General features: G+C 57.2%; 1 protein-coding gene across 2 annotated transcripts; it reads left to right on the top strand.

The window, feature by feature from the left end:
- Positions 1-3,299: 3,299 nt before the first annotated feature.
- Positions 3,300-10,214, top strand: Brd2 (bromodomain containing 2). 2 transcript variants are annotated; one of them, XM_017802546.2, is made up of 13 exons: positions 3,411-3,681; positions 4,648-4,951; positions 5,169-5,260; positions 5,649-5,786; positions 6,201-6,339; positions 6,428-6,642; positions 6,745-7,119; positions 7,548-7,676; positions 7,814-8,056; positions 8,161-8,426; positions 8,776-9,080; positions 9,197-9,319; positions 9,501-10,214. In XM_017802546.2, exons 4-13 carry the CDS (start codon positions 5,676-5,678, stop codon positions 9,635-9,637), a joined length of 2,043 nt encoding a protein of 680 aa, XP_017658035.1. In that variant the 5' UTR covers positions 3,411-3,681; positions 4,648-4,951; positions 5,169-5,260; positions 5,649-5,675; the 3' UTR covers positions 9,638-10,214. The 2 variants fall into 2 exon arrangements, with proteins under 2 accessions (XP_008848658.1, XP_017658035.1); XM_008850436.2 differs by lacking the exon at positions 5,169-5,260 and having other exon boundaries at positions 3,300-3,681.
- Positions 10,215-11,327: the final 1,113 nt, after the last annotated feature.

Below are 11,327 nucleotides of genomic sequence, written 5' to 3'. Positions count from 1 at the left end.
GAGGCCCCCCGTGGCCTCCGGCTCCCCTCCCCCCTCCACCAGCCAGGAGCACCCTCGCGCCTGCGCAGTGCGCGTGTCAGGGGCTGCGGCAGCCATGCTGAACTCGTACCGAGAGGCGAATGGGGGGGACGGGGTGGACGACGGCCGCGTAGGAGGCCGGGGACGCGGAGACGCGGCTGTAGGAGCGAGGCCTGGGGTCTCGGCCCAAAGACCCGGGCCCCGCAGCCCCGGCTGCCGCGCACTCGGCCCTAAAGAAGGGCCGGAAAACCTGCCCCGGGGAGGGGGCACGTGACCTGGCGCAGCCAATCCTGGTGCTGCTGACGTGTCTGCGCGGCCCCGATGGTCTCCCCACCCCCAGCGGTTTGGGAAGGGAGGGGCTGGGGGCGACGCCCCCTCCCCCAACACCGCCTCGGCTTCCGGGGGGGTTGACACCCCAGATTCCAAGCTCCCCCCCGAGCCGACCGGAGAGCGACGTTGGAGGCCCCCCCCATCCCCGTCCGGCCCCGGGATCCAGGTGAGCTGGGGCCCGGGGCGGGGACGCCGTAGGTCATTTAAATGCGTAAGCCAAAGGTGGGGAGTGGGGTCTATTCTTGGGGTTCAGGAAAGCATCCCGAGAAGGAAGTCTTGTCCTTCAAACACTTGACAGCCAATGGGAGTGTGGCGGGGGACCAGCGCGGGAGGGCCCGAGTGGGGGAGGGGAAAGGCCAACCTCGTGCTTCGTACCCAGTGGAGGGGTGAGGGGCGGCGTGTCCCCCAGGGTGCGGGAATCGGGAGGCAGGTGAGGAGGGATCTTTCCGGGGGCGGGGGCAGCCGGGGACGTGCCCAGAGGTGCTGAGGGTGATGCCCGGCGCCCCGAGGATTCTGGGGAGCGGGGGGCCCCCCTCTTTGTGTCGGGGTGGGAGGCTCGCCGCGGTCAAACGGCGGGCTGCATCTCCTGCTTTGACTCTGATCGAATTGTTTGCTTTCACGTGGACGCGGCCTTCGCGGAGCGCCCGTCGGCCCAGAGTGGGGAGGGCGTCGAGGCGGAAAGGCTGGTCGGGGGGGCTGAGAGGGAGTGCTGGGGGGCTGCAAGTTGGGTGTTAGGAGCTGAGTATAGGCCTGCAAGTGGGCGCTGGGAGAGGGAAGGGCGAGGTGGGCCCTGGAACGCTTTCGGGTTGCTCGGGTGGCCTGCTCTGCCTTCCTCCCCTCCCCCAGCCGCGAACAGTTCCCTCCTTGTGTACTGCGGGGGAGGGAACGGAAAAGAGGGAAGAGCTACTTTTCCAAATTACTAAGTAGCAGTAGCAGCCTCCCCTGTGAGTCATGGGGGGGTGGGGAGATTGGGGCGCAGTGATTTTCCGGAATACAAGCCAGTGTCTGGGTGCCCTTTCTCTTTCTGAGGGCCCAGCAGTGTTTCCTACGCGCTGGTGTCTGCCCTCCCCCCCCCACCCGCGGGGCCCCGCTGCAAAAAATCCAGTTTGGAGGCTGGGCTAGGGGGAGGGGAGCGGCCCCGAGTTGCTGTGTCATGGCCCTGCCTGCTACAGCCGCCCGGGCGGGGCCGTGCGCACTCCAGGCGACCCGGGCCTCATCCCTGGCGGGGGCTTGGTCCTAGTCTTGTAGTCCAGACGACGGCAGGGAGCTTGGCCGCCATGTTAAAGGCAGTTAACCGAGACTATGGTGCAGGCCTGGTGGGCCCGGCTGCAGGCCTGGAATCCCTCCCCGGTGGACGGGGCTCGCCTTTTGCACCCTCGCTCTCCTGGCCCAGGCGTGCATAGAAGCTTAGGGCGGGAGGGGACAGCATGGGTGCAAAGCTCGGGCGTCTCGACTTTCTGGAGGGAACAGAAACCCGGGGCCGCCTTCGCCACCTGCCTCGGGGCTCTGGGTGTTTATTCTTCGCCTTTGCCAGCGTGCAGTTAAATTAGGAGGACGGCGGGGGGAGGGGGCCAGCCGCCTCCCAACATGGTTCCTGCCCCTCCTCGGAGGCGGCCGGCCCGGGGAGAGGGGGAGGGCTGCTGCGTCGCGCGGCCGCCTCCTCCGCTCGCCCTCCTCCCTGGCGCTGACCGCTGGACGCGCCGCTCGGCGGGGAGGACTTCGGCCCCGGGTGGGGGCGGGGAGTAGGGCTCGGGCGCCGGGTGGATACTGCCCGGCTCGCCCCCCGCCGGAAGGAGCGGGTGCAGCGCGCCGAGCCAGACGGCTGACCGAGGTGGGTCTGGGGCGGGCGGCCGGGAGGCCCAGTGGGGTAGTCCGGCGTTGCTGGGGTGGCTGTGGTGGGGAGGGCGGGGAGCCCGGACTGGGGTGGCAGCCTCGGTCAGCTTTGAGGGTGGACAAGGCGATTGCGGTCTTGCGTGGCTCGGTCGTCCCATTGCTGGGACACGATAGGGTATTAATAACCTGCAGGACACCAAGTACGGCAAGGTCAGTAACCTCGTGGGGCACCGGGCACGTAGTAGGCCGCGGCCTCTAAGATGGCGTCTGTTTTTCTCTTGCAGATATTCGACTGCGGCGCCCGAGAACAACAGCCCGCGGCCACACCCCTACGAGCGGCCGCCCCGCCCCGCGCCCAGCCGGCCCGGCTCATGGAGGCGTTGCGCCAGGCTAGACCTGCCTGCCGCCCGCCGGGACATCCGCACCGCGCCCGGACGCCCGTGAGGACGTGGTCCTGGGGCCCCGGGTCCCGGGGACATGGCGCCCGCACGCCTTCCGGCCTCCGTCTCGCCCCGGAGTCGCCCCACCATCGTCAATTGTCGCCATTACATGGCGGGCGGCCTGTTCGCCATGGGCCTCTGCGGCACTCTTCTGCCCGGCGACCGACGCCTTGGAATTGGGGCCTGTGACGTCACTGCTACAGCGGACCAATAGGAGTGGCTCCCGCGAAGAGGCGTTCCTTCCGCTGGGGTCTGGCTCCGGCACGCGCGTGAGCGAGCGGGCGCGCGCTGAGGGGGCGGGGCAAGCGCGACCGGGGTGGCGCGCATGAGCGGCGAAGCCCCGCCTCTCCGGCTATATATAAAGGGCTGGCGCGGCGCTCGGCGGCGCCATTTCGCGCTGGAGTGGAGCAGCGTCTAGGACGGGCTGGAGGGTTCTGCCCGGCAATCCGGCGCCTTCGTGTCTTCTGAGGCCGCCATTACAATCCGCGTCCATCTGCTTGGAAATGGCCTTCGAGTCTGCTCGGGACCGGCCCCCGTGGACAGCGCAGACCCCCTAGAAGCCCCCGGAGCGCCCCTTTCCCGGGCTCCGCCCAGTTCGCGGAGTCTGTCCACTCCTCTACTCCACCCTCAAGAGGATTTTAAAGATGGAGGCGGCGGCTCCCTGAAACCTCTCTGGGTGTTCATCTACCGTCATCGGAGGGCGAAGGAGGACCTCGGAGGAGCCGGCCCCCGCTGCGCGTCCAGCGGCCGCTTGGACGACGCTGTCCGGGCCGGCGACCATCGCGTCTCGGCGCGCCGGCCGGCCTCGGTCGCCGCTATCTTCCTGCGGTTTCCGCTCGCGGAGCGTACCAAGCTGCCGGAGTTGGGCCGCGGGCGGCGCAGGAGACCGCATTTGCGCCGGCCCGGAGGGAGGTCGCCGGAGGCGCCGAGGGCCGCGGCCTCCCTGCACGTCCCGGGGTATGCGGGGCCCGGCGACGCGCGGAGCCGAGGCCACCCGGACCTGCCGCGGCTGAGCAGCGCGGGCGTCCCTCAAGATGCTGCAGAACGTGACGCCCCACAAGTAGGTCCGGGCGCAGCGGGAGGGGCGGCGGGCGGGCGCGCAGCTGCTGGCGCTCGCGAGCGCGCTGCGACCGTTTTTGGAGCGGTGGCCTCGGCCCCAGACTGCGTCGCAGGCAGGTGGGCCGTTTCCATCCTTGCAGCCTCGGGGCCCAGCGGCGGGGTGGCCTGGCCGGGGGTCGCCGCTTGTGGGCTGGCGTAGCGTTGCCATGGCGATAGCTTCGGGCCTGGCGGCGGGGCTTCCCAGGCTGGCCTGGAGGGTCGGCGTACAAGGCCGACTGCGGGGGGCTGCACGGGGGGGGGGGGGGCGGAGCCGCGCCGGTTGCGGATGTAAACACAGGCCGGTCGGTGTAGGGCTTGGTCGTGTGTCCGCGGCCGGTAGTGACCTTGACGTGGGCAGCTCTGGCTCCAGGCTTTTTTGCCGGTTTTCAGGGACTGGCTGTTGGTGGGGAGTGAGCGGCCTTCCCGTGTGTGCGTCGGTTGACTCAGGGTTCTGGGTTGGGTTTAGGGCACTTGTGTGTGGCTCCGCTCAGCTGAGCTTACGGGGGAATTCCGAGCTGGATTTCTTTGGTGTCGAATCGGTGCTTAGGAAGTTTTTCTCCCGTTTCTTGGCTCTCTCACCGGCTTCTCAGTCACGGCCACCATGGCAACCGCCAAGTCCCTAGTGAGAACCTTCACTTTTCTCAGCTCCGCCCATTTTGCTTAAAATTTCTTCCCATAGGACTGTTGCCACGTGACACTTAGAGGTTTTTGTATGTATTTTAAATGAGCAGCCCACCAGACTCTGCAGTGTCAGACCTAATAGGAGGTGGGTAGGATCCAGTAGGACACTCGGTCTAGCTCCCGTGGAGACCTGGCATGATACTCAGTACAGTACTTCAGAGTTTGCCTTGATTGGGTTGCATAGACCTAGCAATGAACACTGGAGTGTCGCGGTCAGCATAGCTCATTTTGCTTCCTGTTTTTGCAGGCTCCCTGGGGAGGGGAATGCAGGGTTACTGGGACTGGGCCCAGAGGCAGCAGCGCCGGGGAAGAGGATTCGGAAACCTTCTCTGTTGTACGAGGGATTTGAGAGCCCCACAATGGCTTCTGTACCAGCTTTGCAACTGACCCCTGCCAACCCTCCACCCCCTGAGGTGTCCAATCCCAAAAAGCCAGGACGGGTCACCAACCAGCTGCAGTACTTGCACAAGGTCGTGATGAAAGCCTTGTGGAAACATCAGTTTGCATGGCCATTCCGGCAGCCTGTAGATGCTGTGAAACTGGGTCTGCCGGTGAGTAGAGACCCTGGTCGGGGCGGGATAGGGATGTGCGAGTGTGAGTCAGGTGGGCTAAGATAGGTGCTGCGGCCCCTAGGGTATTGACATTCTCTGCAGGGCAAATGGCCACCAGTCGTGGACTCATGGTCCTGTGATTGTTCCATCTCTATCTTGGCATCTCCTTGTGCCCTCCATGTGTCCTTAACTTTTGTGCCCTGGCTCCATTTTACAGATTCCCACCCCTTGTTGGGAGAGGACCACGGTGGCCAAAATTCTTAGCTTCTTCCTTTCCCTCATGCAGCCCATGGATAGCCATTCCCAGAGGTAATGTCACAGGATGGGAAGATGCCAGAGTGGGTGGGAGGTGGGTGGTTTAGAGAAAGGTAGTAGGGGCCTCTTAGTGGGTATTAAGAACCCTATTCCTGGCCCGGCATGGTTGCATAGAGGCATAGATGCACACTTCTCATCCCAGCACTCAGGCAGAGGCAGCCTGGTCTCCATAGCGAATCCAGACTAGCCGTGGCTACAGGAAGACCCTGTCTCAAAGACACACACACCCTGAATTCTCTTCTTATTTTTCTTTTGGGTTAACGGGGGCCGCAGTGTGGGGAACAAGCATAGGGTATGCGTGTGGGCGTATGTATTGGTCTGTGGTGGGTAGTTTCCCTAGAACAGGTGATTCCTGTGGCTCTGACCTAGCGTTTCTCTCCAGGATTATCACAAAATCATAAAACAGCCTATGGACATGGGCACCATCAAAAGGAGACTTGAAAACAGTTACTACTGGGCGGCCTCAGAATGTATGCAGGATTTCAATACAATGTTCACCAACTGTTACATTTATAACAAGGTAAGTTTTCTTCAGTGTTTAGCAGGTGGCAAAAGGCAGCACTTGTTTAACCCTGGTTCTGGTTACACAAGTCTTTGACCACTGAAGATGTCAAGGTCTAAGAGCCTGACCTCGGAATGGTGCTATTGAACAGAGAGATAAGTCTCCAGTGCTCTATAATTAAAAGTTTACTTAAGTAGAACACATTTCATACTGGGGATGGTGGCCCTATTTCTCAGAACGCTCTAGAGACCTGAAAAGAATAGACTCCATTTAACTCCTCTGCTGTGCTGTTTGTTGTATTTGGGGATGGGTTGGGGGAGGGAGATATGTGACCTTAAGCACTTGGTGATCGGAATTGAGGGGTGGGTGTGCTGCTGTAGGGTGGGAATTCTCAGGGAGATGGTGTTAACTCCGAGCTTATATTCCCATCAGCCCACTGATGACATTGTTCTAATGGCACAAACACTGGAAAAGATCTTCCTACAGAAAGTGGCATCAATGCCCCAAGAAGAGCAGGAGCTTGTGGTGACCATCCCTAAGAACAGCCATAAGAAGGGGGCCAAGTTGGCAGGTAGGAAGGCGGGGGTGGGGGTGTTCAGATGACCTTACCTAACTGCAGAAGAGAGTAAGACCAAACTGAAATTCTTTTTCTTTCTAAGCACTCCAGGGCAACATCACCAGTGCCCATCAGGTGCCTGCCGTTTCTTCTGTGTCACACACAGCCCTGTACACGCCACCTCCTGAGATACCTACCACTGTCCTCAACATTCCTCATCCATCCGTCATCTCTTCTCCCCTTCTTAAATCCCTGCATTCTGCTGGACCCCCACTTCTTGCTGTCTCAGCAGCTCCTCCAGTTCAGCCCCTTGCCAAGGTATACATCAGGAGATTGGTTTGTGGGGATGGGGATGGAAAGGTTTGGGGTGAATTGGACTTGGGATAATGGGCCGGGGTTTTCCCCCCCTCCTTTCTGTAGAAAAAAGGTGTCAAGCGGAAAGCAGATACTACTACTCCTACACCTACAGCCATCCTAGCCCCTGGTTCCCCAGCTAGCCCTCCTGGGAGTCTTGACCCAAAGGCAGCACGGCTTCCTCCTGTGCGTAGAGAGAGCGGCCGTCCCATCAAGCCCCCACGGAAAGACTTGCCCGACTCTCAGCAACAGCACCAGAGCTCTAAGAAAGGAAAGCTGTCAGAACAGTTGAAACATTGCAATGGCATTTTGAAGGAGTTACTCTCTAAGAAGCATGCTGCCTATGCCTGGCCTTTCTACAAACCCGTGGATGCTTCTGCTCTGGGCCTTCATGATTACCATGACATCATTAAACACCCCATGGACCTCAGCACTGTCAAGGTACCCACTGCATGGGGCAGATGGGCTGTTCAGACAGTGATTGGAGCCTAGGAATCAATAAAACAATGCTCATGCCTCCTTTCAGCACACAGCAGCCTTTCATTCTTAGTGTCTTGCTTTTACAAACTTAAATGCTTTGTTGAAGTCCATTTTTTGTACTGTAAAGGTGAGGTTTCTTCAGTATTGCTAAGAGTGTTAGGAAACAAGTGATCTAGGCTATTCCCGTCACTTAGAAATGATTTCCTTTTCTAGACGTAGATACCACTTCAAACCCACCCCAAATCCTTTGACTTCAGACTTGAACCCCAGGGCACAGATCCCTAAGGTCACCCCACTATGCTTTCAAGAGAGGGCTCCTGTTGTACTGGGGTTGGCAGGGAACGGTGAGTCTCTGCCTGTGCAGCTTCTGACGCTGCTTCCTTCTGCAGCGAAAGATGGAGAATCGTGATTACCGAGATGCACAGGAGTTTGCTGCTGATGTGCGGCTTATGTTTTCCAACTGCTATAAGTACAATCCCCCAGACCACGATGTTGTGGCCATGGCCCGGAAGTTGCAGGTGAGTTAAAACAGTTGAGTGACTGACTAAAAGGAGTTTTGTTACTTGTGCTCTGCATCCCTAGCATGAGAATCTCCCCAGTCTTAGAGCTGTCGTGCTGGGTAACTAGATAGTTCTGAGTCCACCTCTGTTTCTAGGATGTGTTTGAGTTCCGTTATGCCAAGATGCCAGATGAGCCACTGGAACCAGGGCCTTTGCCAGTTTCTACTGCCTTGCCCCCTGGGCTGGCCAAGTCATCTTCAGAATCCTCCAGTGAGGAAAGTAGCAGTGAGAGCTCCTCTGAGGAAGAGGAGGATGACGAGGAAGATGAGGAGGAAGAGAGTGAGAGCTCAGATTCTGAGGAAGAGCGAGCTCATCGCCTGGCAGAACTACAAGAACAGGTACTTCGGGCTTCATCTTGGCTGTGTAAGAGGTTCACGCCCTGTGTTAGCACTGTTTTTTCTTGGTCTTAATTGACTTTCCTCACTTTGGCTTTCTGGTGTAGCTGCGGGCAGTACATGAACAGCTGGCTGCTCTGTCCCAGGGCCCGATATCTAAGCCCAAGCGGAAGAGAGACAAAAAGGAGAAAAAGAAGAAGCGGAAAGCAGAGAAACACCGGGGCCGAGTTGGGATGGATGAGGATGACAAGGGGCCTCGGGCACCTCGTCCACCTCAGTCCAAGAAATCAAAGAAAGCTAGTGGCGGTGCGGCTGGCGGTGCTGCTGCGCTGGGCCCTCCTGGTTTTGGACCTCCTGGAGGAAGTAACAGCAAGTGAGTATTTTCTGAGGACGGGACCTCTGGCCCAGGCTGACGTGTAACAGAGGAACTTTATGAAGATGGGAAGCAGATACCACATCCCTCTCCAGGGATGCCATCCTCAGGGGTTGGCAGACTTTCTAAAGGACCAAGTAACATTTTTAAGGGCCATATTTTCCCAGGTAATCCACCTTGCAGAAGCAGCTGTAGGGAACTGTCAACCATGTGGGTGTTCCAGTAAAATTCATTTCTATAGTGGCACAGCTTTCCAGATTTGTTCCTTAGACGATTCCAGGCAAGAGTCAGAGTTACTGAGGTGAACACTGGGAGACAAGTATGCCATTGACGACTTTGTTGCCCATAGGCTGCCCAAAAAGGCCTCAAAGGCAGCCCCACCTGTCCTGCCTGCTGGTTTTGATTCTGAGGAAGAAGAAGAGAGCAGGCCCATGAGTTACGATGAGAAGAGGCAGCTGAGCCTGGACATCAATAAACTGCCTGGGGAGAAGCTAGGTCGAGTGGTGCATATCATCCAAGCCCGCGAGCCCTCACTCCGTGACTCAAATCCAGAAGAAATTGAGATTGATTTTGAAACGCTCAAGCCGTCCACACTGAGAGAGCTAGAGCGCTACGTCCTATCCTGCCTGCGAAAGAAACCTCGGAAACCCTACAGTAAGTGTCAGACAAGACCCAGCAGGTGTTCTGCTCCTCACAGCCCTGAGCATAGCATAGAGGGCCCCAGGATGGTAGCTCTCAGTCAGTGACTCCTGTTTACATTTTCCCTGTAGCTATTAAGAAACCTGTGGGAAAGACAAAGGAGGAGCTAGCCTTGGAGAAGAAACGGGAACTAGAAAAGCGGCTACAAGACGTCAGTGGACAGCTTAATTCCACCAAAAAGCCTCCTAAGAAAGGTGAGTTTCTGACTGCTGGAAGTTAGTCTTCTCTAACATTCTTCTACTTTTCAGATGCACTACTGGGGATTGAACCCAGAGCTTCATGTGTGTGCTGAGCAGTATTCTGCTGAGCTACATACCAGCTCACTATTTTAACAAGTGAAGGTGTAGACTTGACATCTTTACCTTTGTTCTACAGCGAGTGAGAAAACAGAGTCGTCATCCGCACAGCAAGTAGCAGTGTCACGACTCAGCGCTTCCAGCTCCAGCTCAGATTCCAGCTCCTCCTCCTCCTCCTCATCCTCTTCAGACACCAGTGACTCTGACTCGGGCTAAGGGGCCAGGCCAGAGGGGCAGGAAGGCTCCGCAGGACCGGACCCCCTGTACCCCCTGCCCCACCGCTTCCCCTTGCTGTGACACTTCTTCATCTCACCCCCTCCATAGGAGAGCTGGCTCTGCAGGGGGGAGGAAGGAGGGACGTTTACTGAAGGAAGGACATGGACAAAATAAGATTGAATTCCCATCCCTACTGGGAATGACTTCTTGGGCACAGAGCCCCCATTGAGGATGAAGGGTTGGGGCAAGGGGACTGACTGGTGGGAGTGGGCACAAGGCTACCTGAGGCCCTAGCTGCCCTCTTCCCTTCCAAGGGCCTTGTTTTGAGGTTGTTCGTTTTAATTTATTTAAGCTAGGTAAGGCTGTAGGGTGGCACCGTGGTCCTCCCCTCAGCTTCTGTGGGGAGGGAAGAAGGGGAGCTCTTTTTTTACATTGACCTTTTTTTTCTACACTTTCCTTCTTATTCCTTCTGTTACATTTGGGGATTTCAGTCACCTCCCCATTTGATCCCTGGACTGTCTTTTCTTTGTCTCTTGATTCTAACTTGTAAATAAAGAAGATACTATTCAAGTTTTGAGTTAGTTATCATAGTGAGATTTGTTAGTGCATAGTGTGCTTCAAAAGAACTGGTATTTTTTTTCTGTCAGGGGGTGAGGTGGTGGAAGGGTTCTTTACCTGTGAGGGATCTGGGATTTGGAGGTGCTGGGGGTGCTGCACTGCAGTTGTGCTATCCCTCAGCTTTGAGCATGCTAGACAAGGACACAAACCAACTGAGTCACTTCCTCCATCTGGGTTGTCTTTTTTTTCTTTTTTTTCTTTTTTATGTGTATGTGTATTCCCTGCATGTAGGTAAGTGTACCCATGTTGTGCAGTGCCCACGGGGGTCAGAAGAGGCTGTCTGATCCCCTGGGACTGGAGTTACACTTTTTTTGGGTCTTTTTGAGATGGTCTCCCTGTAGCCCCAGCTGTCCTGAAACTCACTACGTAGACCAGGCTGGACTTGAACTCACAGAGATCCTCCTGCCTCTGCCTCCCAAGTGATGGGATTAAAGGCGTGCACCATCACGCCCAGCCCTGTCTGCATTTTTAAATAAGCTGTTGATGTGTTACAGTAAATGGCATCACCCTTTAAAATTGGTAAACTTGTAAAATAACTCAATCTTACCTGATCTGGTGTAGATGGAGAAGCAGCAAACCTGACTCATTCATGCCCTAATCGAGGGTTTAAAGATGAGGTAGGCAGTACAGTTTTCTCTGGTTACTGTGTGTGAAGAATACACAGTAAATAACCCAAACAACTGACCTGAAAAGGGATGGGGGAGAGTGGCTGGTCAGGTGGCCGGCCGGCCGGCCAAGCAGATCCTAGATACATAGAGTTCAGGAGCTAGATGGGTTTGACGCAAGTGGGGTGTTGGCTCCCTGTGGTAGACCATGGTAAGAAACCTGAATGGAAGTGCTTAGGAAGCCCAGAGCCCCTGAGTACAGTGAAGAGAGAACAGAGGACATGCCCTGCCATGCAATGATGCAGTAATAACTGCACCTTCCCATCTTCAGAAGATAGGCTTAGTCCAGGGGAACAGTTTACAAAAGCTGAAATGGTGAGGCAGAAGAGTAATGTTACTGTGGCCCACCTTGAATGGGGGAGGAAGCCCTTTGGCTCTTTGCCTAATGAGTTAAAGTTAATAAGGAT

Source organism: Nannospalax galili, unplaced genomic scaffold, assembly GCF_000622305.1.
Source record: "Nannospalax galili isolate Female #2095 unplaced genomic scaffold, S.galili_v1.0 scaffold3450, whole genome shotgun sequence".
Classification (NCBI taxonomy): Eukaryota; Metazoa; Chordata; class Mammalia; order Rodentia; family Spalacidae; genus Nannospalax; species Nannospalax galili.
Note: the sequence above shows the minus strand (reverse complement) of the source record. Positions and strands in the feature narration are given on the sequence as shown.